Source organism: Aedes aegypti, chromosome 2, assembly GCF_002204515.2.
Source record: "Aedes aegypti strain LVP_AGWG chromosome 2, AaegL5.0 Primary Assembly, whole genome shotgun sequence".
In the NCBI taxonomy this organism is placed as follows: domain Eukaryota; kingdom Metazoa; phylum Arthropoda; class Insecta; order Diptera; family Culicidae; genus Aedes; species Aedes aegypti.
In genome coordinates, this window is record NC_035108.1 from 469,116,787 (window position 1) to 469,141,211 (window position 24,425).

The following is a 24,425-nucleotide window of genomic DNA, read 5'->3' on the forward strand; positions in this document are numbered from 1 at the left end:
CTACAGATGTATGAAATTTCAGGACATGAATTTCTCGGAGCGCAAGTCCGTTGCCGCAAGGATGAGCTTGTGTTACAACTGTTTGAAATTGAATCATCGAGTCAATGACTGCCAATCCAATCAACGGTGCAAGGTGCAAGGTTGCGGTCGTAAGCATCATAGCCTTTTGCATCCCGAGGCTGAGATTTGGCAGAATAGTGTAGAGAGGTCTCCGACGCCAGAAGTTGATAAAGATTATGAGTCAAATCAACAGGAGCCAGATGGTCGGCGTGCGACAACGATGTGCGCGCTGATTGACACAACGAAGCGGCAAGTGCTGCTATCAACGGCAGAGGTCTTGGTGGTCGGACATGGAGGTTTCACCATCAAGTGCCGTGCCTTGTTGGATTCAGGATCCGATAGCCATATTCTTACGGAGAGATTGGCCAACAAATTAAGGCTAAAGATGAAACGCGTCGACTTTCCGATTAGTGGTCTCAACGACATCCAGACCAGAGTGAAGTATCTGGTATCCACGAAAATTCGCTCCCGAATCAATACGTATGCGACGAGTGATTTGAATTTCTTGGTCGTACCAAGAATCTCAGCAAGGCTTCCACAGGTGGAAATGAAATCCGGTTCTTGCAGGGTACTGACAGGTTTGCAGTTAGCAGATCCATCGTTCCATGTACCAGGAGAAGTGGATATGATTATCGGCAACGAGATATTCTTCGACTTGGTGAAGGCTGGACGCCTGAAAATAGAGAACACTGCGATTACGTTGGCTGAAACAGAGTTTGGATGGATTGCTGGAGGATCAGCGCAGTTGAAAAAGGATGCACCACGTGCAGTACAGTGCCAACTAAATTATCGCACACAAGTTGGCAAGATCATGGAAAAGTTTTCCGAAATCGAGAACGATCCTCTCGGTATTAAATCAGCAGCGGTCGATTCAGCTGTCAAAAAGCGTGCGAGAAATGGACGAAGACGTGGTGTACAACAACTCTCATTCAACGGCAAAAAGTATCAGCTTGGTGATTCTTTCGTTATGACGAGGAACCGTTGCGAACCATCAATCTATTCATCATCTGGAAAACGAATATGGTGTAACGAATTCAAGGCTAATCCGTATGATGCAGCAAAATCGAAAACGCTGTTAGTTAAACATGGAGTGACGCGAAGGGATTTACAAGAGCAACAATTAGTGAACGAAATGGTTCGAGAGAAGCGAGATGTGTTGGTAGAAGATAGTCCGTTTCCAGCATCGGCAGGTACTGTAACGAGGATGAGTGAGCGACTTCAGCCTGGACGATCGATCAAGAGTGAAGTAGTTACTGTTTTGTTGAGCCAAAGGGCTCAACGGGGGGTGTATGTTTGCGAGAAAATGTAACGATGTGCAATTACTGAGGATAAATTATGTTATTGAGATGCCGTCATTGATCTTTATTAGAACATTTTGGTATCGGCGCACCGCATGAATGCAAGAAGGCATAGGTAGGAGCTTTTTCTGTGTAGAGTGTTTGCGCGCCTAGATTGAAAGCTAACCAGAAGATGTGTAGAAGAGTAAAAGTACAGTCCATTCAAGAAAAAGGGAACTGAAGAGCAAGCATGAATGAACAGGCAACAGTCCACTAATAGGCTTCGCGGAGTAATGTTCTCACGAAGATATCAAGTCAATAAAGTTAAAGTTATTCGGAAAATCAACCCACACGTTCACAGTGCAATTTAAATCCAATCCGGAGAAAACCCAAATTCCCTGAGCTACCGTCGGAACAGGCCCCTGCCCGAAGAAATACCGTAAGGTGGTTCCGGGGAGATAAGGGTCTGAGGCCAAGGGTCATGTCGATGCACTGTACACCTTTAGCGTGGCTATGCTTTGTAGCGACGGACTTTAACCACTCGGCTAAGGAAGGCCCCTTGGCTGTCTTACTCTGGTAATTATGTACCTACATGCTCTACTAACTTCTCGTAACCCTGCGGCGTATTATCAGGTGTTCTTTGATAGTTATTGGAGATATAATTGTTTTATATAGAGTTTAAAATTGGCTATTCTAATAATTTGATATTCTAAATGATTTGCCACTTGCTCCTCAGGGTCTATCCGGGAGAAATTGAACGTTAAGCGGACTCACTTCCCAAACTTTTTGCACCAGTCGAACAACGAATTGAAGATGGCGGAAAAGGGAGAATGTGGTCATAAAAGAAATAATATTTTAATTCAACAGTGTTTTAACTCATGTTTCAAATAGGTTGGGTAAAACAGGGAAAATTGGAGTTGACGAACCTTTTTACTCGGGAAGCCTCCCGGCGACGTCGCGCCTCCATGCTGGATTCGGGCTCGGATTGGCGCAATTTCTGCAGCCTTTCGACTCCGACGCACTCTACTGGTTGTCGTCGGGACGCTTGCTCGACTAACTTTGTCGGCTTGGTTCCCTCACGTGGCACAAACGTTGAGCTAACTGGACACTTCACTAACGGGCTCATAGAGCTTCAATGCCGGGTTGTTTCGTCTCACACTCACGTTGGCACTAGTCTTACTAGACTGTCTGTTGCTGTACGATGGAAATAATCGTTAAAATAAAACTACTAGCTACTTAAGCTTTAAAAATCTGTTACCGAATAAGAGATCGAACCAACAATGCATAGGGTTTTTATATCAGATGAATTACTGATCCTGGATTCCTTACTGCGGTGACGTGTAACCAACGTTCAATATCGTTGGTGCACACGATCTTTGGTGTCAGAGGGATATTGGATATGGTTTTTGAATTCAAATTAAAATAGGGTTGCAAAGGGCATCTGACACCAAGGAAAAAGGGGTAGGAAAGGATAGGGATTAAATTAATTTATATCATATTCTAATTCATTTTATTTATTTATTTTCTATTTTTATTTCATGACCACACATAGACGGGGTTGGTGGTCTGATGGCTACCGCTTCTGCTTCATATGCAGAAGGTCATGGGTTCAATCCCAGGCCCGTCCCTTTCCTCGTACTTTGTAGTTGTATATCTCTCACTTGCTTCTATCTTCCATTCTAAATATATCACACTCAAACTATTCGTTCATAGCAAACGCTAGAACCAGAGATGGACAAGAAACCGTTTACCTAACGCTTCCTACTTCCACGCGCACGCCTTTCTTATGCAGCCCACAGACGCTCAGACGGTTTGACCAACATTGACTCCGGCCCCCAAGTTGGTCAAACCGATTTATGTTGATACAACCGTTTGACCAACTGTCAAGGTTGGTTGCAGCAACACGATATTTCTTTCTCATGTTTTTAGACTTGTCAATATGTGATTATATTTTTTTTCGAATGCTGTGGCTGTGAGGGAGAATCTTTTCGCGATTTTCTGGCAATAATAGCAGTAAGGAAGAGAAGAATATTCAACATATAAGTACCGGAAGAAATAAATATATAAGAGGAATACCAGTTATAATTCGTACGAATTACGGGTCTCTTTGGGAAAGTATTCTGAGCAGTCATTGATATGGGAATGGCCAAGTGATTTTTTTTTTCAAACATTCTATCCAGAATCTTTAAGTCTAGTTGTTCTGCTTTGAAGTTTTACCAGGAATCACTAAGCTATACTAAGGATTCCACCAAAAGCTCTTCCTGGGATTCTACCACGAATTTTATCATTAATTCCTATAGAAATTTATCCACAGATTCAACCCGAAATTTCTCCGGGGAACATTCATCAGGCATACCTTCAGGTAGATTTTTTCCAAGGATTCCTTCAGAGATTCCTCTACAAATTATTGTGGATTTCAACCATCGATTCCTTCAAAGATCTGTCAAAAAACATACCAAGGAATTTCTTCAGGGCTAACTCCAAGGCTGCCTCCGAGAATTCCTCCAGATTGTTATAAAAAAATTTTCAGAAATTTCTCTAGAAGTTAGTTCCAAGGATTCTATCACACGTTACCCAGGAATCGCATCACGAATTCTATCAGATACTTCTCAAGGGATTTCTCAAAAAAAAAAAAAAAAAAAAAATCATCATCAGAAATTATTTTCTCAAGGATTTCACCAGGGCTTGCTCCTAGGACACCTCCTCAAATTCCTCAAGGAGTTACATCAGAAAATCCACCAGGAATTTCTTCAGCGATTCTTTCTAGCAATTTTTCAACAGATTTCTCCAGGGATCTATACAAATACTTCCCAAGGGATTTCTCCAGTGGTTCATCCAATGCTTCCTTGAAGAATTCCACCAAAAAATTCTCCAAAGATTCATTTAAGAATTCCTCCAGCGAAACTTCAAGCATTTCTATACAGATACCACCCACAATTTATCCAAGGATTCATCAAGTTCCTCCAGGGATTCCATCAGAAAGCCTTCAAGGATTTCAAGAGAAAAACTGCAAAAAAATGATCAAAACTTGATCAGCAGGAATTCCTTTAGAGATTCCACTTGTAATTTTTTGAGAGGATCCCCCAGGTATTCCTCTAGAGAGAATCTTCAATAAATTCTTTTATAAACTCCACCAGTGTTTTCTCCAAAGATTATTCCTTGTATCTTTGAAGGGACCCTACGAGACATTCGTCCTGGGATTTCTGCAGGAATTACTTCAATAATCTAATATAAATTTCTCCGAGGATTCCTAAAGGAATTTATCCATCAATTTCATCCAGTATTTCTTGAAGGATTTTTTAAAGGAATCTACCAGGAATTACCTTAGAGAATCCTTCAGAAACCCCTTCAGGGATTGCTTTAAAAGTTCTTCCAGAAATATACTAAGGAATCTATCCAGAAAACTCTCTAGGAATTAATCTATAAATTTCTTTGGTGATACAGGTCGGACTCGATTATCTGGAGGATCGATTTTTTTTTTTCACTCCGGATAATCGAATCCTCCGGATAATCGAATCACTAAGAAAACAATTGAAATCTTCGATAAAAGAACATAAATATTATCTTTTTTCGTTGTTTTATCTATACGATGCGCTTGCGTAGCCAGAAATTATTTCTAGGAACAGTAGAGGTCTTTACAAGAAAAAAACAAATTTTTATCAGCATACACAAAAAAACACTTTTTCAAACCCACCTTTTCTCAAATACGTTCAAAACTGCAAAACCATTCATATTGTATATTGCAATACCAAATTATCTCAGATTTATGCATAAAAATTGAAAAACAAGAACATCAACAAACAAATTCCGGATAATCGAGTCTAAAATTCCGGATAATCGAATCCCGGATAATCGAGTCCCTGGATAATCGAGTCCGACCTGTACCTCCAATAATTTCTAGAGATGTATCTTCATGGATTTTTTTTCAGAAATGAAAAAAAAACCTTTGGAACTACTTTAGGGATTCATCCTGAGGCATTTAGAGAAATGTGTTGTTTGAAACTCTGAGTAAATATCAGTTAACTCCCTGGAGGAATTTATGATAGTCCTGAAGCACAATCCTAATAACACATTTGAAGTATTTTATGGTTGAACTTCTGGTGAAACTCTGGTAGATTTTTCTGGTGGTAATTCTAGCGAAACTCTGGTGATATTCCCAGTGTTAACGCTAGAAGAACTCCTTGTGAAATTCCTTAAAAAAAATTCTCTCGCGAAAATTACAGGTGATATAATTAGGGAAAATACTGTTGAAGTACCTGAAGGAATTAGTAGTGGAATCTTTATGAGAAATTGTGATCAAATCGCATAGCAAATTCGTTATTGGAGTTCATCTTGGTGGCATCCACGAAGGAACCTCCCAGAGGAATTCCTGAAGGAATTCCTTTTTTGAATCCCAGGAGGAATTCCTGATGGAGTCACTGGATGATATATTGGTAGATTCCCAAATTACAGGTAAAACTATTATAATAAATTTCTTGTAATATCGCTGGAGGGTTCCTGAAAACCCCCAAGAATCCCTGGAGTTATTCCACGAGAAGTTCCTTGAAAAATCCGGAGAAATGCCTTGAGGATTTCCGGGATTGATTCCTTAAGGAAATCCGAGAGGAGCCCCATGATGAATTCCACGAGGAATCCTTTGAGAAATTCCGGAAGGAATCTCTTGAGTAATGCCGGTAATGGAATACTTATAAGAAATTTCTGATAAAATCCCTGGAGGAAATCCTGATAATCTTCGAAAATCGTTGCTGAAGGAATTATTCTTTTCTTATTCTCTAGAAGTTCGGGTAGTATCTCCTAATAAATTTCGAAAAGAATTCATAATAAATTAACTCAGAATAACCCTAGAGGGATTTCTGAAGGAACTTTTAGAAGAATTCCTGATAGAATCCCTGACAGAACGTCTGATGGAATCCCAGAAGGATTTATAATAAAGTCTTCGAAGTTTTTCTAATAGAATCCATGAAAGAACTTCCGATGGAATCCCTGCCGAAAATTTATAATAAAATCTATTGAAGAACTCCTTCAGATGGAATCCTTGGAAAAACTTGCGATGTAATCCCTGTAGTAATTCCAGATAGAATCATTAGAGAAACTCTTAATAGAATTCCTGTAGAAATTCCAGGTGGAATCTCTGAAGGAACTCCTAATGGAAACCCTAGAGGAACTCCTGATAAAGTCCTTAGAAGAACTCCTTATGGAATCCCTTGGGAACTCGTGATGAAATGCCAAAAACGACTTCTGTTGTTTTGCCCTGTAGGAATTCCTAATTAAATCCCTATTGGAACTCCTGATAAAATCCTTAGAAGAACTCCTGATGGAAATCCCTGGGAACTCCTATTGAAAGACTCAGGGGAACTCCTGATACTTCCTATAGAAACTCTTGATAGAATCCCAGAAGGAATCCCAGGTGGAATGTCTAAAGAAAATGCTTATGAAACCCCTGAAGGAACTCTTCTTGAAATCCCCAGAAGAACTCATGATGTGATTCCCAGAAGTGATCCTGATGTTATCCCTAGAAGAAACTTCTCATGTAATCCCTCGAGGATCCAGGTGAAATTTCTGAAGAAACTTCTGATACAATCTCTAGAGGAACTCCTGATGGAATCTCTAAGGGAACTCCTGTTAAAATTTCTGAAGAATTTAATGATGATTCCTGAAGGAATTTCTGACGGAATCCTTGTACGAATTCCTAAAGATATTTTTGCAGGAATTCCAGATGAAATCATTGGAGGAACTCCTGATGAAATCCCCCTTCCCTTTGGAATCACTATAGGAACTCCTGATGAAATCCCTGGAGGAATTCTTGATAAAATTCCTGATGAAACTCCTGATAGAATGCTTAGAGAAATTTCTTATGATATCCCTAGAAGATCCTGATTGAATTCTTAGGTGACCTCCTGATATAAACTCTGAAGGAAGTCCTAATAGAATCTCGGAAGAAATGCTAGCTGGAATCTCTGAATAGAATCTGATAGACCTGATAGAATCTCTTGAGGAATTTCGGGTGAAATCTCAGAAGAAACTCTTTATGGCTTACATTAATGAATGTTTGTCCTTTACTGGCATAAACCAGATTTTGCTGGTATGTTTGAAACATAGTTTTTTGAGAACTTGTAATCAGAAGACACAGTGTGTTTGTTTGACAAATTGAGACATGAATTTGCGAAAAAATACGCGTTCTAGTGAGACTCGAACTCACGACTCCGTGTACGCTAGACCGGCGCTTTAACCAACTAAGCTACAGAACACCTTATGATTCTGCGGAATAGAAAGCCAAACTGAATCCGAGTACTAACTATAAACGCATCTCTTTTCGCAAATCCATGTCTCTTTCGGACTTAGATGCCAAACCCCCAACACGCTCACGTTTGTATCTCCCGATCGCAAGTGAGAGCGAATTGTTTATGGATACTGAGTTCTTACGCTATACAGCCGAATACTTGCCGGCACGTATGCGTTGAGCTCTCAGTGCGGTCGCACGCTCTACGACCAACTGCGCCAGGAGGACGCAACTCGGGATACATTAATGAATGTTTGCCCTTTACTGGCATAAACCAGATTTTGCTGGTATGTTTGAAACATAGTTTTTTGAGAACTTGTAATCAGAAGACACAGTGTGTTTGTTTGACAAATTGAGACATGAATTTGCGAAAAAGAGATGCGTTTATAGTTAGTACTCGGATTCAGTTTGGCTTTCTATTCCGCAGAATCATAAGGTGTTCTGTAGCTTAGTTGGTTAAAGCGCCGGTCTAGCGTACACGGAGTCGTGAGTTCGAGTCTCACTAGAACGCGTATTTTTTCGCAAATTCATGTCTCAATTTGTCAAACAAACACACTGTGTCTTCTGATTACAAGTTCTTTATGGCTTCCCTGGAGGAATCCCTGATAAAATCCTAAAGGAGTTCCTGATGGAATCAATGGAGGAATTTCTGAAGAAATTCATAGAATAACTAGTGATGGAATCTCTAAAGAAACCCCTGATAGAATCTCTGGAAGGAATTCCAGGTGGAAACTCTGAAGAAACTGCAGATGGAATCGCTGGAGAAACTTCTAATGGAATTGTTAGAGGTATTCCTGATGGAATCTCTGGAGAAGTTCCAGTAGCTATCGCTGAAGGAACTCCTTACGGAATCTCTGGAAGAATTTTTGATGGAACTCCTGTAAGAATCCCTAGAAGAATTCCTTATGATATCCCTAGAAGGAGTCCTGATAAAATTCCTCAAGATTTCCTGATAAGATCTCTGGAGGAATTCCTGATTGAATCTTTGGAGGCAATCCCGGTGGAATCTCTGAAAGAACTCTGGATGAACTCCTGATGCAATCCCCAGAAGAACTCTAATGGATGCCCTAAGGTATTCCAGATAGTATCCCTATAGGAACTCCTGATGGAATCCTTGGAAGAACTCCTATCTACAGATATTCTTGAAGGAAATCATTGAAGGGACTCCTGATAAAATCCCTGGAAGAATTCATGATAAGTTTCCGGATAGAACTCCTGATAGAATCCCTAGAGGAACTCCTGATATTTCTAGAAGAAACATTGATGGGATTCCTCGAGGAACATCTGATTTAATCTCTTGAAGAATTCCGGGTGAAATTTCAGAAAGAACCCTTGATGGAATCCCTGGAGGATCAAAACGCATTTTGACTTTCCACTCCTGATGAAATCTCCAGAAGCCCTAAAGGTACTCCCGATGGAATCACTACAGGAGCTCCTGATGAAATCCCTGGGGGAACTCCTGAAGGAATCCTTGGAAGAATTTGTAAAGATATTCTTGAAGGAACTCTGGATGGAATCATTGGAGCAATTTCTGTTAAAATCCCGAGAAGAACTCCTGATTTGATTTTTTGAATCACACGTGTAACTGCCGATGGATTCATTGAAGATATTTCTGGAGAAATTGGTTGAGGAATAATTAACCCGTAGGCTACGGGGCTGACAACCAAAATTCAAATTGCTCGTATTTGAGCATAACTCCATATTTTTCTGTGAAATTTTGAGGATTGCTTCACTAATAGTCTCAAGGCTGGTAGCGAGTCACTTTTTAGTGACATGGTCACTTTTTTAAGCCAGTCACTTTAAAGTCTCTTTTTTGAAGCCATTTCAACTAAAGTCACTTTTTTCGTCAAAAAGTCACTTTTTCCAACTATTTTGATCTAAATTTTCGAGAGAAAATTACGAATCAGCTTTTTTTTTAAATTTAGGCTAAGTTTAAATTTAACTTAATGTCAGTATCAAAACTTTGATTCATGTTTTTTTTGTGAAAAAAGTCAATCTTTCATAGAGTTTCACTTAGCTCTGTAAAATTTTACAATATCCGATAAAATAGGTATTTGCACTAAAACGCAAATTCAAGAATAATTATTTAATGTTCTATTTGAGAATAAACATTTATCAAACATCATCTTCTTACATAGGTCAGTCTTTATTCGCAAACTAAACCTTTAAAAATGGCCGAATAGACCTTGGGTAGTGTCTACTTCTTTTTTTCTTATTCATATATTTAAGCATCTTTTAGGAATGTATATTATCAATTATTTCTAGGAATAAATTTTGAAAGAACCTATTTCGAAGCTTTTTGAGAATGCTTCCAAAGCATATAGTCATGGATTAATACGTAATACAGAAATGCTTCAAAGAATGTAAGGTACCGTGGGGTAAGTGGATACAGAAAAATCAATAGTCAACTTCATTGTTATGTACAGCTAACGTTAATAATGTTAATCAAACTTTTTTCTGTGGATGACAAGTGAGGGACTAATATACTTCAAACCACCATTTATTTTGATTTTTTTGATTGTTATGTAATGCGTATGAGGAACTTGAAAATTTGCGCCAAATGATCCACTTGCCCCATCATGGTGGGGTAAGTGGATCACCAATAAAAAAATCTATTCTCAAACCAAATGTGGTGTAATTGTGTATAGTATGAATGACATTACTCTTGTTCTTGTTATTAGTGCTATTTATGTTACATTTTGATACCTTTAAAATTAAAAAGTAACTTTATTTCACCAAAATATTATGACAAATATTTAAACATTAGTTAACACTAATTCGAACAAAAAAAAATTGTAACTAGAGTAATTTGGAGAAAATTCATCCATTTAATACTCATAAGTTGTACAGAAGTATTGGAGGATTATTCCTAACAATGTTTTGAAAAACATTCATAGTTTAAAAATATTTGTTACATTTACTTTTGATTAACATACGGAAATCTTTTTATTCTATTTATTAATTTAGTTGTTCCATCTGTCTAGAACAATTATTATGGTCAAATAAGGTTCCTTAATATGCTTTCAATTGAAAAATTTGTATACTTAGCCTTTTTTGCAATTAAACAAAAGATATACCACGAAAAGTTTTGTTTGAATTTTGCAATATTCATTGTTTTATATTTTTTTATACCAGAAAGATTGATATACCTTTTAGGTGGCTTAATTCAAATTTTCTATGGCCACTTTGACAAATTTAAGCTAGGAATGGACAAAGTTAAAGGAAAACAACATTTGCGGATATTGAAACTTATTTAATTTCTTTTAAGTAGTCTGCCAACAAATGATAATAATACTCGATCCACTTAACCCACCCCATGAAGAAGTAGGGGTAAGTGTAACATGCTCAATAAATCTGTATTTATTTATAAAAATCACATATTTTTCATCGATATTCATTAAATTAGAACTGAAATGCTCACCATGTGTTGAAAAAACTAAGAGTATTCAATTTTAGACTGAGATGCAATGGATTTTTGATTGGGAGAAAACAATTTTGAAACTAATTGATTTTTGCCGCTAACAAGTTTGCTTGTGTTAGTGTATGTGTAGTACCAGTTTTGCAATAGTGTTAGTGTGGACGTAAGAATATAACCTTAAACGAAGCAATGGTGCGAAAACATTCAACATATTCAAGTCTTCTTCTTCTTTCTGGCGTTACGTCCCAACTGGGGCAAAGCCTGCTTCTCAGATTAGTGTTCTTATGAGCACTTCCACAGTTCTTAACTGAGAGCTTTCTTTGCCGATTGACCATTTTTGCATGTGTATATCGTGTGGCAGGTACGAAGATACTCTATGCCCTGGGAATCGAGAAAATTTCCTTTTACGAAAAGATCCTCGACCAGTGGGATTCGAACCCACGACCCTCAGCATGGTCATGCTGAATAGCTGCGCGTTTACCGCTACGGCTATCTGGGCCCCTTCAAGTATTTATGCTTAATATGGACAAATGATGCACTTACCCCACTGATACACTTCCCCCACTGTACCTTATCGTTTTCGATGAATCGCTCATGAAATCATGCATGGTTTCTTCAAAGAAATATGGGGAGTCGGATTCTCTTCTTGGCACTTTTGATTCACTTCGGCTGGAGGTTTTTAGAAAGCTACGGAGTTTATATTTGACAAGAATATGCGCGGTATTAAAGTATTTTTAATTATACAGTTTATGACAATTCGACTGACTATAACCCCTAATACCAAGTGAATCATGAAAGTGTCATTTTGATTAAAATATTAGGAGCTTTGTGCTAATAACAACTTTAAAAGCATAACTCAGATGAACGGCCTATCAAGCCTATTGTATTTAAGCTAATTTCCTATTCGGACAACTTGCTGATGAAAAATGTCAATTTCACTCAGGCTTAATTCAACTATTTGTTCACCCTTAGTCGGCGTTCGAAGGACGCGTCTATGATACATTGGTTCTAAGCATCGTATTCGTTCTTCCATCATCATATTTAATTTGAAATATTGATCGATGGTCAAATATTAAATTTTCCGTAATCTTGATCTAGTTACAAAAATAGAAAGTATCCTTCTTTGAATATTATATTTGATCCAACTTCATCTATACGCTAATAATTCTTATCGACTTGAAGTATTGGAAACATTTTTTGTTCTACAGATTTTACAATGAATTCAATTTTAGCGGTTTTTAATATATCATTTTTTGGGAGTCTGAAAAAAAAAATTCACATTTATACCAAATTCTTTTTAAAATTTACATTACAAAATAAAATACTTTGATGATATAAAAGACACAAATGGTGATCTTCTTCAAAGCATCTTTCTAACACTTCGAAATGGTTGGAAATCTACTAAAAAAGGATTATTTGCGTAAATTCTAACTTTTCTGTTCAAAATTGTTGTCAATATCTTGAAATTTTGGAAGTACAATAAAAAATTCCAAATTTGGTAGTCAACTATAGACCTACTACCTGTAGTAGATCATATTCCCTTCTTCATCGTAAAACAATGTAGTAAAACTGAAATAAAACTAATTACGTTTTGATTTTCAAGTCACTTTTAGTCACTTTTTCCAGAATCGGAAGTCACTATTTAGTCACTTATTTCTCAAATCTGGTCACTAAAATAACTTTTTTCTGCACTACTTTTTGCTACCAGCCCTGCTAATAGTTGTAGTTTTATGAGTGAGGGGAAAGTATAGATTCAGAGTATTGTGGACAAAGTTATTCCAGAACATCTCTGGGTCAGGTAGGGTAAAAATCACATAAACTTCCTCTTAGAACTCATTTATCGTTTGGAAACGAAATGTTTTCATACAAAAAGTTAATAGACTCGTTATTTGTAATAAGTTACGATGCTGCAGGATATTAAGAAAAAATAAAATTAACCTAGAATAATGCTAAGGCCTCCAAAACATTCTGAAGTTTTGAACATAATCTACACAGGTTCATAAATTATTTTAAGCGAGTGATGTTCACTTTTAGTGGTTTACAGCACTCATTTGGCCTTAACAGACGTGTTCACAAATTTTGACAAGATATTGGATATTGGAAGTCATCCAAATTAACCTGGAGTTCAGGTCATATTGATCTATCAAATCTACTACAGTTTATAATCACCCAATTTCCGTCAAACCTTTTCGTACCTATCCATAAGGTTTTATATGACTCGGAAAATGTACTGCTATGAATATTGAACATCTTAAGGTCTTCAAAATATACTGAAGTTGTGGGTATCAATTTCTATATGCAGCTTGACTTATTATTCAAACAAAATGTTTTCAATATATTCATACTTGATAGCAAATTTCCATTAGAGTTTAAAAAAAATGTTTCAGACGTGTTCACAAATTTTGACAAGATATTGGATATTGGAAGTCATCCAAATCAACCTGGAGTTCAGGTCAGAGGAAGTTTATGTGATTTTTACCCTACCTGACCCAGAGATGTTCTGGAATAACTTTGTCCACAATACTCTGAATCTATACTTATCCCTCACTCATGAAACTACAATTATTAGTGGAGCAATCCTCAAAATTTCACTGAAAAATATGGAGTTATGCTCAAATACGAGCAATTTGAATTTTGGTTGTCAGCCCCGTAGCCTACGGGTTAAAGAATCCTTGGTGAATTTGCTAAAGTAAATGGTTATATATAGAAACAACTCAAGAGCGTTCATTTGATAGATCACTATGGCACCGACGCTGCGTAAATTCACGCATTTTGACTTTCCACCCATCTGCATCGGCAGTTCCTGGGACGTCGAAGCTTCAATTTGGCATGATGACGTCGGTGTTCGTGCAACATCCCTACAGACGGTATGATCGGTTCGTCGAACATTTGGCTCCGCCCACCGGTGGTTTGAGCAAAATCAAACTCGTTTGATTTTGGCCGACCGATTCGTCAACCGTCAAATTGGTTTCACAAACTGTCAAATTGGTTCGTCAAACAGCATCACACACGGTCAAACATAGCATCAACCTGGGGGGCGGAGTCAATGTTGGTCAAACCGTCTGAGCTCAAACTCAAGCTATTTTTATTTCATGACCACACATTCAATATATTATTAATAATTTTAACAATAAAGATTCTAACAACTAACAAATTAAATAAAGTATGTGCAAAAACTATTTACAAGAGGAGTGAATTCAATTGGTTGATCGAAGGGAACAATTATTGGAACCTTCTGTGAAAGGTTACATCTTCTAATCGAGGAATTTCAGTACTGTGCCCTTATCTCTATTATTCATTATTGAGTAATAAGCTGTAACGTTCAAATGTCTTTCGTCCTTGTCTTCCAGATTGACAGCAACTCCGAGGATTCATAGGTTCGAATTGGGAGCGGTATAGCGGTCTTACATTGATAGTATTGCATCCGATTTTGTGAGTAATCCATTCTTATATGTCCCATGTTCAATTATCTAATGGGCTACACGTTCTTCCAGACTGCATCCGGGCATACCCAAATCGGAAGGCTCCCCCTAAAGGGCCAACGGCACAATGTCTTCCTTCGATGTACACGACCGTGCCGCGTGGTACTTCGGTCCCATGTCCCGCCAGGACGCAACCGACCTGCTGATGAACGAACGCGAAAGTGGAGTATTTCTGGTGCGCGATAGCACAACCATTGTCGGAGATTTCGTTCTGTGTGTCCGCGAGGACTCCAAAGTCAGCCATTATATCATCAACAAAATCCACTCGGCCGATGATTGTTCAATGTTTCGGATTGGCGACCAGACGTTCAGTGACTTTCCCGATCTGCTGACGTTCTACAAATTGCACTATCTGGACACGACGCCCCTACGAAGGCCGGCCATCAGACGGTATGAGAAAGTGATAGGCAAGTTCGATTTTGATGGTAGCGATCCGGACGATTTGCCATTCAGGAAAGGTGAAATTCTCGAAATCGTTAACAAGGATGAAGAACAGTGGTGGACTGCGAAGAATTCCAAGGGACAAACCGGACAAATTCCCGTTCCATACGTAACGCGGTACGAGGAGAACATTCTCGAGAGGCCACCAAATGCAACCGGAGCAGGAAATCACCATCATCCTCCGCCGCCGCCGCCGGTTGGATTGCACCATTCGGAAAACTCCAACGTATTCAAATCGAACCTCAACCGACAGTTGCCTGCGTTGGCCCGGGTGAAACAGGAACGGGTTCCGAATGCGTACGACGAAACGGCCCTCAAGCTGAACGTCGGCGATGTGATCAAGGTGATCAAAACCAACATCAACGGCCAGTGGGAGGGCGAACTGCGCGGCAAGGTAGGTCACTTCCCCTTTACCCATGTCGAGTTTATCGATGACGACGTTCAACACTGGGGCGGACATTAAGTGGGCGGGATTAGGATCGATTATTTTCTCTTATTTTAATTTCATTGTGAAGAAATATTATTTAATTGTACAGATTATTTTACGCATAAGGATGTACGTTTCGAGTCATTTTTACATATACGTTTATGTTTAGTGGTATTACAACGTAGGCAGCCGTATTTCAGGATGATATTTAGTTGGTAGGTGTGTATTATATAGAGAGAAAAGCAAAAAAAACAGTGTATTAAGTCAGCAACAAATTCATTCTAAAGTGACAAGATTGTGAAGCATCCAATTTACATGAAGACAAGTGAAAAAAAGCCAATAAATAGCAACCATAGACGAAAACAGCCAATTCCAAAATGACACTCGATATAAAAAAAGCCAATTAATTCTAAAATTATAGACGCAGTGATTGGAAAGGGTCTATAGGCATGGAGGGGACTCCCACTGTCAAAACTCGATAAGACTGTGGGGTTGGTGAGAATTATTAACATTACAGAAAAGTTAAACAGTTTGCATTCTACAAGTAACAATGACGGGCTAGCAGAAATGGAAAATAAGTTAGAACATATTATTTTGAAAATTTACTATTCCTAATTAATTCTAGGACACGCAAGCAGGGATCGTGGTTCATTCATTTTTGCATTATTTTTTAACTATATTGAAGATTGAAATTGCCTTGCTATTAATGTGGTTCAAAAATTCTCTACCTACTCTACCACTCATTCGAATTGAGATCGAATTCAGAGTGTCCTCTTAAAATTTGAGCTTTATTGGGCTGAAAACTGAATCTGCACAAGTCCTTCAACATCTGTATGGGAATTAGGTACTATGGGAAAAGCAAGCGATTCTTTCAATCGGTCAAAATTTGTGTCTAAGGGCCTATGAGGGTTAGTATTGTGCTAACACTGTACAACAAGTGTTATGAACTACAACTCTTACGAAAACAATTTTGAAATCTGTTATAGTTATTGATTTTCATCCAAATTAATCTTCTAAATAGGCATTTCACTTTTCATAACCCAGCATGTAGGTCAGGCAAAGTACCAAACTGCCTAGAGTGCAATGGGTAGTAATTTGAGCTTTTGTTTTAAAGCGACAAACCCCGAATTCATACTGTTATTCAAATAGACGAAAACAATAAATTTGGAAAGCAGGTCGTTGAAAGATTTCAACGACGTAAGTATTTGAATGTAGGACACCCAGATACTGGAGTCGTGTTGTAAAAAATGAGTTGGAATCTTGTGGGTCTGATTCCGAGATTGATTCAAAATTATGTTTTAATAACGTATGCTACACCTTCCCCTTTTTGAGAGAATGGTGCAACGAAGCGAAATCGTTCGTGTTTTACCGTATTAATTTTACCGTATTAAATTTTAGACTTGTTGATTGTTCCGTTGTCTACAAGATTATCTTTATTTAGAATCATTTTTACTTACAAGAAGTCTTACTATCATTGAATTGCTTATGTTCTAAAAGTGTTCTAAAAGAGGCGGTACTTGGAGTTAACTTTTGGTATGTAAATATAAGCCAATCAGAATTTAACGCTATGCATTATAAGCGAAAAGAAATATAACCATTGGCCTCTTGCTTCGTGAGAACGATGCACTTGGCGTAGGCAAGGAGATCGAATTACGCTATTGCATATATCGATTGTCTGGAATGATCGTTGGCGTCAGAGTGTAGTGACAATGACATGGGTCATTGCCTGAGTTGTAATTTGGAAAAGGTTGGCAATAATTTGGTTTGAATGTTAGCATGATATGAATGCTTGGGAATTGTGAAGTAAGGTTTTTATGATCGTGGGAAGGTTCAGCATTTCAGTTGATGTGAAATTTAGTTTTACTGTTTTATGCTTTTCACACTCTTAAGGATTTGTGAGAGCTATGAAACGTTCTGTAATTTGATATTCTTTATGAACATCGGAACATGAACATGTTCTAATGCTTGAGATGAATTATTTATGTTTTTTGAATATTAACTTTGTAATGCAAGTCTATCATGCTACACCTCCACCCTTCGGGAGAGTAATGTATCGAAGAAAAATTACTCGTGTATAGCTATGCTCCAAATACCGTTTACATAAAAAAATATACTTATTTGATCCTATCGAATTTCAAGCTTCTTAGTGTTATACTAAGAAATTTTACCTACCCCATTTGATTGTCATTTTTTTTTTTGTGTTTTATTCTCTTTTTTATGGGTGTTAGGCTCGGTGGATCTCTTTTGTATTAAAATTTATTGTTAGTTATCGATACAATGATTACCGTGAAGGCCCCATACTCTACGCACTTAAGGCTTTTCAAATTTCAAACAGCTGTAATTAATTGAAAACAAAAAACAATATTCTGAAATTTTGGAAGCAAATACTTATTGATCTTATGTATAAGGAAAAAATATAAAAGCTTCACTAAGTAATGATTTTTATTGCAAATTTTTAATTTTTCTAAAGGGTGTCCGTGTTCCTAACTCTGCGCACTGATTTTTGCAATGCTCCTTATTCTGCGCATTTAGGTTCCTAACTCTGCGCACTCGATAAATTCTTTATAACAGTTGAAGTGTTTTTCTAATAGCATTACTAGCATTTAAACTCCAAATTTCTCTTCATTTTCTTGCTTCATACGGCTTTACGTCCCCAGTGGAGCGTGGAATGTCTCTAACATAAATTTACTAAGTGAAGTGTATTTTATCTATAATTCAATTGAATGCCATTAAGTGCAACTTTCAAAACAATCGAAATCATCATATGATTTCCAAAACATGTAATTAACTTAGTTTTCTAAAACCTAAACCAACATACACAAAGGGTACAAACTATGTCTTTTTTTGCGTTCACAATTGGCGTGTAAGGGAAAATAAGCTTTGACTGTTTATGCATTTTCACTAGCAAATATAAAACAAAACATTTCTTCGGTTCGGGTCCGGGTTTAGTATCAAATTATTGTCTCGATTCGGGTCGGATCCGGGTTTGAAGAAAATAAATAAGAACCTGGTGCTGGTTTGCTATATGTGAAACCTGAACATTTCTACTAAATACGAAGAATAGTTTAAGCGTAAGGGTATATCCATTCTTAATGTAGTGTTCATCACTCAATCGAAAAGTATCGCCGCTCTGTATAAGCGTGACGTAATTAATGAACGATTCCTATTGCAGATCAATAACAGCACTTTATTGGCGTTTCTATGTTGCAAATGCGATTAAACCTCGATGTCCCATTACTCGATATTGAGTCATGAAACTATACAAAAAATCAAAATTATTTTATTGCATGGTTAGGGAGCATTTAAAAATTACGTCCATAGTTCACGGGCAGGTGGAGTCTATGAAAATGTGACAATGCATGCATTAGGTACTGTAAAAATCGCGACAGGGGATTGAGGGGACGGAGTGTAGAAATCCTTTGAATATGATGGAGGTCATTTTTTAATCTTCCCTTACCATGATGGTCCTCTCAAACAATTTTCCAAAGCATTTCTATTCCATATCTCGATGGTGTCGACAAGTCAATGGTTTCCTTCAATATCGACCTCTGGAGGGTTGATTGTATGTTGAAAATAACGTTTTATAACTGCTGCGCATAGTAAGGAACATAGTTGAAAAATGGTTCCTTACTATGCGCACTTAAGAAGAATAAGAAAATGGAGGGAAAATAAGTTGCACTTTATCAGTGATGATTGCTCGATAAATAAACTAGAGCCTACGTATTAAAAATCGAAAATATATTCTCTTTAATTTGCTTCAAATGACTTAAGTGATGTGGTACTCCCTTAGCATTTTTGCTAACGGGCAGTCAATTTGGAAGTTTTTCATTATTTTCAAAGCCATTTTATTTTTTCTTAAAGTAACAAACGTAAATTTGTCAAGAAAATTCTTCGTGTGCTTTTTTATTACTATTGTAGCAATATATGAAAAATAAATTTTGAACAAAAATTTAAGTATTTTACCAGATTTTGGTGGATTTTGGTGAAAGTGCGCAGAGTTAGGAGCTGCGCAGAGTTAGGGGCCTTCACGGTAAATCAAAACTTTGTGTTTTTTTTTTTTTTTTTTTTTTTTTTTTTTTTTTTTTTTTTTTTTTTTTTTTTTTTTTTTTTTTATTTTTATGCTTTAATAAGTCGATTTTTGTGAACTGTAATATTCTCATTATTTTGTGTCAAATAGTGATTAATTTTACAATTTGGGTCATTGATTTCGACTATTTTATAAGGTCCTGAATAAAATGAATCAAGTTTTTTTCTGTTTTCTACGGTTAAATATACTAAATCTCCAATATTTAGATTTATTGGGTTGATATTTTGATTTGCTTGATTTGTTCGTATTAATTTTTGATCAATTAATTTTCTTCTAGCGGTTTCATTTGATTTCTGAATTTTAAATTTAAGTTCATGATAATAGTCCTCGTAATTATAAAGTGGTTCTATGCCTTTTTCGTATATTTCGTTGGGTAGTTGAGCTTTTCTGCCAAAAACTAATTCAAATGGTGTAAATTGATGATCTGAATGTGGAGTGGTGTTATAGGAAAAACTGTAAAATTTTAACCAATCATCCCAATCTGTATGGTGTTCATTTGTAAAAGATCTCAGATATTCATTCAAACATCTGTGATTTCTCTCTAATGAACCAATAGTTTGGGGATGATAAGCCGTTGAAAAGTTTTGTTTAATTTCCAAAATTTTGCAAATTTGTTCTAAGGTTTGATTTTTAAATTCGGTTCCTTGATCTGACCTCAATTCAAGGAAATTTCCGTACACTAATATGAAATGATCGACTAATGCCTTGGCAATGACATTAGCTTCTTTGCTTGCCGTTGGTATTAAAACAACATACTTCGTTAAATCACATTGGATTGTAATTATGTATCTATTTTTGTTATTACTTAATGGAAGTGGTCCAACTGTATCAATTGAAATCACTTCAAATGGTCTGGAAGGTGTTGTGGTAACTATCATATTTTCTTTAGTATGTTTAGTAATTTTATTTTTTTTACATAATTCACAGGATTTTACGAACTGTGATATGCAACCTTTCATATCCTTCCATTTATATTTTTCTCTTATCTTGAGATAAAGTCTATGTTGTCCAATATGACCTCCTAATGGGGTCTCATGGTTAATTCTAATTATTTCATGTATTTCATTTTTATCCGTTATGAATTTTGGCGGATTGTAAATTATTATTTGCACGTGTCTAACTTTTTCATTTGTTATTTTTTTGAAAATATTTATAGGCCATAACTTGAAAAGTTCATTATCCGAAGATAAAGCAATCTTTTTAATTTTCATCGTAAGTAATAATTTCTCTAATTTCAGAAGAGCAAACTCAAGTGTTTGACTTCCGTTTCTTATAAACCGTTGTTGCACTGATGCAACATGTTTTTTACTGTTCTTTGAAAAAATTATCATTTCAAGAACATTGTTATCATAACTAATTCTTAACTTATGCAATTTGTTGGTAATGCTTGGATTTTCAGTTACGTAAGTAGAGAGGTGATCAGGCTCTTTACTAACAGTAACCTTTGGTGTTTCTGCGGGTGTTGTAGTTTGATTTTGTTCTCGGGTCATTGCTCTTGTATTAACCTTCAAAATATTTATATTTTTCAATTCTTCAGACGTTGTGACAATACGTGACAGTGCGTCTGCGATTACATTAGCTTTGCCTTGTATGTATTCTACGACAAAGTCAAATTCTTCTAAGTCTAAACGCATATTTGTGAGTTTCGAGTTTGGATTTTTCATTCCAAACAGGAATACTAGCGGTCTATGGTCTGTTCTTACAACGAACTTTTTTCCATACAAATAAGGTTTAAAGTAGTTAATAGCCCAGTGTATCGCTGTTAACTCTTTCAAAATTACTGGTTTATTTTTTTCTCCTTTCGTAAAGGTTTTACTTGCGAAAGCTATCGGTAGCTCGCTATTTTCAAATTGTTGAGACAGTACTGCTCCACAAGCAATGTCTGAAGCATCTGTCGTCAAAATAAATTGTTTATTAAAATCAGGATATTGAAGAATCATTGGTGACATTAAATAATTGCGTAATGATTCGAATGAATATTGACATTCATCCGTCCACATAAATTTTGAATTTTTCTTAAGTAAATTATTCAAAGGACTAGCAATTTTTGCAAAGTTTGGAACAAATTTCCTGTAGTAATTGCAGAAAGCTACAAATCGTCTAACATCATCCGCATTGGATGGAACTGGATAATTTTTAATTGTACCAAATTTAGAAGGATCAGGTAATATTCCTTTATCAGTTATTTTGTGACCTAGATAAGTCACTTCTGATTGAAAAAATTTACATTTACTTAGATTGAGTTTTAAATTATAGTGTCTCAATCTGTCAAAAACTTGTGTAAGATTCATTAGATGGTGGTTTACTGAACAACCAATCACAATGATGTCATCAATATAAATAAAAGCTAATTCGGGTGTCAATCCAGCCATGGCGATTGTCATCATACGCTGGAAACTATTTGGACTTATATTTAATCCAAATGGTAAACGCGTAAAATGATAATGTCCAGACTGTGTTGAAAACGCTGTGAATTTTCTTGAGTTCTCATCTAGTGGGATTTGATGAAAACCAGACATCAAGTCCAACGTGGAAAAATATTTAGCTCTTCCCAATTGATCCAAAATAGTATCAATCCTGGGGAGAGGAAATTTATCAGCAAGGATTTTTTTGTTAAGCTGTCGAAAATCGACAACTAAACGCCATTTCTTGTCATTAGTATCCGATTTTTTCGGTACCAACAAAATTGGAGAATTGTATGGGGATACTGAGTGTTCGTTAATGTTTTCACCCAGCATCTTATCCACTTGTCTCTGGATTTCATTGGTTTGGGCATGTAAGTTTTTGTAATTCGGAATATATATCGGACAGTTGTCCTGCAGAGGAATTTCCTGAGTATAAAAATTGTTAAAGGTTAAAACATCATCAGGTAAACTAAAAATGTCGTGATATTCTGCAATGAGGTTCTGTAAACCTTTTACTGCATCTAAAGGTATTCCAATAGTTTTAATTTGATTCAGAATGTCTTGCTGACGATTCTTCTTATTTTTAATACTACTATTAATTTTCATTATATGGTAATTATAGAGTGGTTCCATTATAGGTTGGAATCGTGAATACAATATATGTACAGGATTTTCTGTAGTGTTGATAAATTTAACATAAGGGTTATTAGATGATATGATAGTATTTCCACAGAAAACGCCTGGCAATATTTCCTGTGAATGCACAACCATATCGTATGTATATGGAATATTTATAATTCGCCTAATGACTTCACTTCTTTTCGGTAAGATAAAGCCATTGTTTAAGTTGTCTTGAATTGGTACAGTTATTTCTTCATTATTTACATTAAACTTAAGTAACCAAGACTCATAATCAATTATGCATCTATGGGAACTTAAGAAATCGCGGCCTAAAATGCCGTCTGTCATAATAGGGAATTCATCATTTACAAGGTGGAATTTATGCTTGATGCACAGTCCTCCTTCAAAATATAGGTCAGTTACTGCTGACGCGATGGTTTCAACCGTGTCATCAGTGATACCTGTTAACTTGATCTTCTCCGTTATATTTATTAGATAGCTGGGGTGTATTTTGCTACGTTTGAAAATAGATATGTCTGCTCCACAATCTATTATGAATGTGTTTGTAGTGTTTGTCATCTGAACCTTGACCGATATGAAATTGGACGCGTTCAGATTCATCGTGAGTACGGGAACAGACCTGTTGTTCCTAAAAAATGATTTGGAACTTGTTGAGGTTGTTGGTGTTGCCTTTGCGGTGGCATCATGTTACTTGGCACCATACTTACCGGTTGAGGCAATGCACCGTTTGGCGCAAATTGACTGGAAAGCATTGAACCATCTACCTCATTCATATGATATAATCGTCTATTACCGGAATGGTTCCAGTTTTGTTGTCTTGGATGTTGATGATTGGTATTTTGGTAATTGTATCTTAAAAATCTGTTTGATGATTGTTGAGGAAAATTTGGTGTGGTTTGACGCGTATTATTACGTGTGAAACCTCTAAAATTACCTCTAGAGTTGTTGCCATTGTTGCGATTTTGATAATTTGATTGATAACTTGGCTTATTTTGAGGAAATTTCTTTCTCATCTGTAACATTGACACAGATGGTTCGTTGTTAAAATTCTCGTTTTCCACAACGATATTCAATGCCTCAGAAAGCGAATCAAATTTTCCAACTTTCAAAAGCATTTTTGTTTCCTGCTTCTGTGATGCGATAATCAAGGATTGAATGGCAGCCTTGTTTGCTAACTTTTTTGCTACTTCATTAGGTACTTCTTCTCTAATGTAAGCTTGTTTCAATTTATCTGCTAGTATGTCTACTTCCTTGGTAAACCCAGAAGTTTCTTGGCCTTTTTTTGGTTTAATATTTTTCAAGTTAGCGAGAGCTAATTCTGAACTGCTTTTGTCAGTGCAGTCAGCAGAAATTTTATCCACAATTTCTTGGTAATTAGCCGGAACGCCAGTAAACAAATCTCTGGCCTTACCAGTCAACCTAGTCAAAATGAGCTGAATGGCAGGGGCTTGCTGATCTGCTGGCACTATAGTTTGCACCAATCTGATAGCATCAATAAATGATTTTACACCTCCTGGATTTCCATCGTAAGAGGGAATCAGTGATGCTAATTCAGATGCTGTTTTTATGTTCAATGCCATTTTAACTTTTTTTGAAATCTTGATCAGTCTAATATTGAATATTATTGCGTAACTAAGTGATTTTAATGATATTGGTTTTGAATATTTCTTATGTTTTGTTTCTAGTATATAAATTATTTCATCATAATCAAGACGTGCTGCTTTTATAAAGAAATCAACATGTCTATTATCTAAAACATCTTCATATTTCAAAAGAGTTTGTACGACTTTATTGTATATGGTTTTAGTTAAAAGAATTTTATCCTTTAGGGTACTTTTAAGGTATCTTCTAAAAGGAGATTTTTTTAAGTTTGTTTTAATATTATGTAGTTTTCCAATTAAATTTT

General features: G+C 36.5%; 1 protein-coding gene across 1 annotated transcript in view; it reads left to right on the plus strand.

The window, feature by feature from the left end:
• Nucleotides 1-15,750, plus strand: part of LOC5568068 (adapter molecule Crk) — a 42,046-nt gene extending 26,296 nt beyond the window's left edge. The window contains exons 2-3 of the mRNA XM_001651952.2: nucleotides 14,386-14,467; nucleotides 14,530-15,750. Of these exons, the coding sequence (XP_001652002.1) occupies nucleotides 14,585-15,421 (837 nt within the window). The 5' untranslated portion in view covers nucleotides 14,386-14,467; nucleotides 14,530-14,584 and the 3' untranslated portion in view covers nucleotides 15,422-15,750. The remainder of the gene's footprint in view (nucleotides 1-14,385; nucleotides 14,468-14,529) is intronic.
• Nucleotides 15,751-24,425: the final 8,675 nt, after the last annotated feature.